Source organism: Apis dorsata, unplaced genomic scaffold (genome assembly GCF_000469605.1).
Source record: "Apis dorsata unplaced genomic scaffold, Apis dorsata 1.3 scaffold_74, whole genome shotgun sequence".
NCBI classification, from domain to species: Eukaryota; Metazoa; Arthropoda; class Insecta; order Hymenoptera; family Apidae; genus Apis; species Apis dorsata.
The window spans coordinates 1,434,968-1,436,548 of NW_006263372.1; the positions used below are offsets into that span (position 1 = coordinate 1,434,968).

At 26.9% G+C, this 1,581-nt stretch overlaps 2 protein-coding genes across 9 annotated transcripts in view; one reads left to right on the forward strand and one right to left on the reverse strand.

Moving 5' to 3' along the window:
• Positions 1–1,581, forward strand: part of LOC102679608 (arginine kinase-like) — a 103,750-nt gene that overhangs the window by 76,262 nt on the left and 25,907 nt on the right. The gene's annotated exons all lie outside the window — the stretch shown is intronic.
• The window catches only part of LOC102678884 (transient receptor potential cation channel subfamily V member 5), a 52,512-nt gene that overhangs the window by 32,441 nt on the left and 18,490 nt on the right, over positions 1–1,581 (reverse strand). For 6 of the 8 annotated variants that reach the window (XM_031508054.1, XM_031508052.1, XM_031508053.1 and 3 more), the window contains one exon: positions 1,265–1,416. The exons of the other annotated variants lie outside the window; for them this stretch is intronic. In XM_031508054.1, the coding sequence (XP_031363914.1) occupies positions 1,265–1,416 (152 nt within the window). The remainder of the gene's footprint in view (positions 1–1,264; positions 1,417–1,581) is intronic. 8 annotated transcript variants of the gene reach the window in all.

The following is a 1,581-nucleotide window of genomic DNA, read 5'->3' on the forward strand; positions in this document are numbered from 1 at the left end:
ATTGGTTTATTTTATGAATATGAGAGAAATTAAAAAATTTAAGATTAAATTTAAAAAAAAAAAACTAATTAAATTAAAATTTAATTATTGATAAAATATAAAAGTTAAATTGATGTCAAAACTTTATGGAATTTTTTTTTCTTTTTTAAATTTAATTTTAACGTCAAACGATGAATTCTTATCTTTTCTCCTTGGTGCAATGTTTCATTTTTCGATAAATGTTGAAGGTTGACTATGACTCACGTCAATTTTTTTTCAATGCAATTATTCACCAATCGGCAATTTATACATTTATTCGTTACGATATAATCAATTTTGAGCAATATGCAAATAAAATATCATGAATCTATTTGAAATTATCATTTTCCAATAATTTTAACATTTATTTAACAAAAAATATATATTTATTACTTTTCATATATTTTTAAGCAAAATTAAAATATTTAAAGAATTCAATTAAATTGTAATATAATTTTAAAAATTATAATTTCTTTATCCTTTCATTTTAATTCTTTTATTAATTTCAATTTAATCATAGAGTCTCGCAAAAGAGATATACAGAAGGTAAAATAAGCGTGAAATACATATTAAAGTAAATTAATCTGAGAACTTCCTTTGAAAAGGACCTTTTCTTTTCAACCATGAGAATTTATATAATAATTCTGTTTCTGTTATAAAAGATTAGTTCACGAATCTGAAACGTGTTGCAATCGTTCTATTGCTTGTCGTTAATGCAATTAGTATTTACGTGTGGACAACATGTTTTGGAGTACAAGTGATCCATCAGTAATACATCAACCAGCTTATCAGTTAAGCAAAGAAGCTTATATAATTTCCTAACGTATTTTCTACTTTCCACGAAAATATCACATATACGTATCTCTAAAGAAATACGTAAACACATCTATATAATATTAAATAAAATAATTAAAATAATTAAAAAAAAAATATTACAAAAAAAATTACATTACATTGACTCTCTCTAAAGATTAAAACATAGGGTAAATCTAAGAGAAAGATATATTGTTTCTATACTTTATTTAACAATTTCTCTAAAATTTTTAGAAATAAATTTACAACATTTAAAAAAAAATAAAAAATAATTGCTCATATATGCTTGTATTCAAAAATATTTAAAAAAAGATATATATTATAATAATATTTAAAACAAAAGAAAATCATTTCTACCATCCATTTCTCCTAGAATTACCCTAGGCAGAAATTAGAAATTCCCTAGCAATTAAGAATACAGTGCGTCACTCACCCAGCGAAGAACATGAGAAGGAACCAAGAGCCGGGCACAGCGACTATGAGAATCGCGTCTTCCGCATGCCTATTACCGGCAAGACGACATGGAATGCACGCGAGTATGAGCAGGTTGCTGATCAAGAATATGAGCTTGGCAGGCTCGTGACTCTGTAAGGTAAATGTGCAGACGAAACTGTCAAAGGCGTATTCTTGCACGGTTCACGGCTTCCCCGCAGAGGAATCGATATTACGCCATGGAATTTCGGTACGTGGCAACGCGTTACGTCGCCAACCAAACGATCTACATATATATATATATATATATATATAATT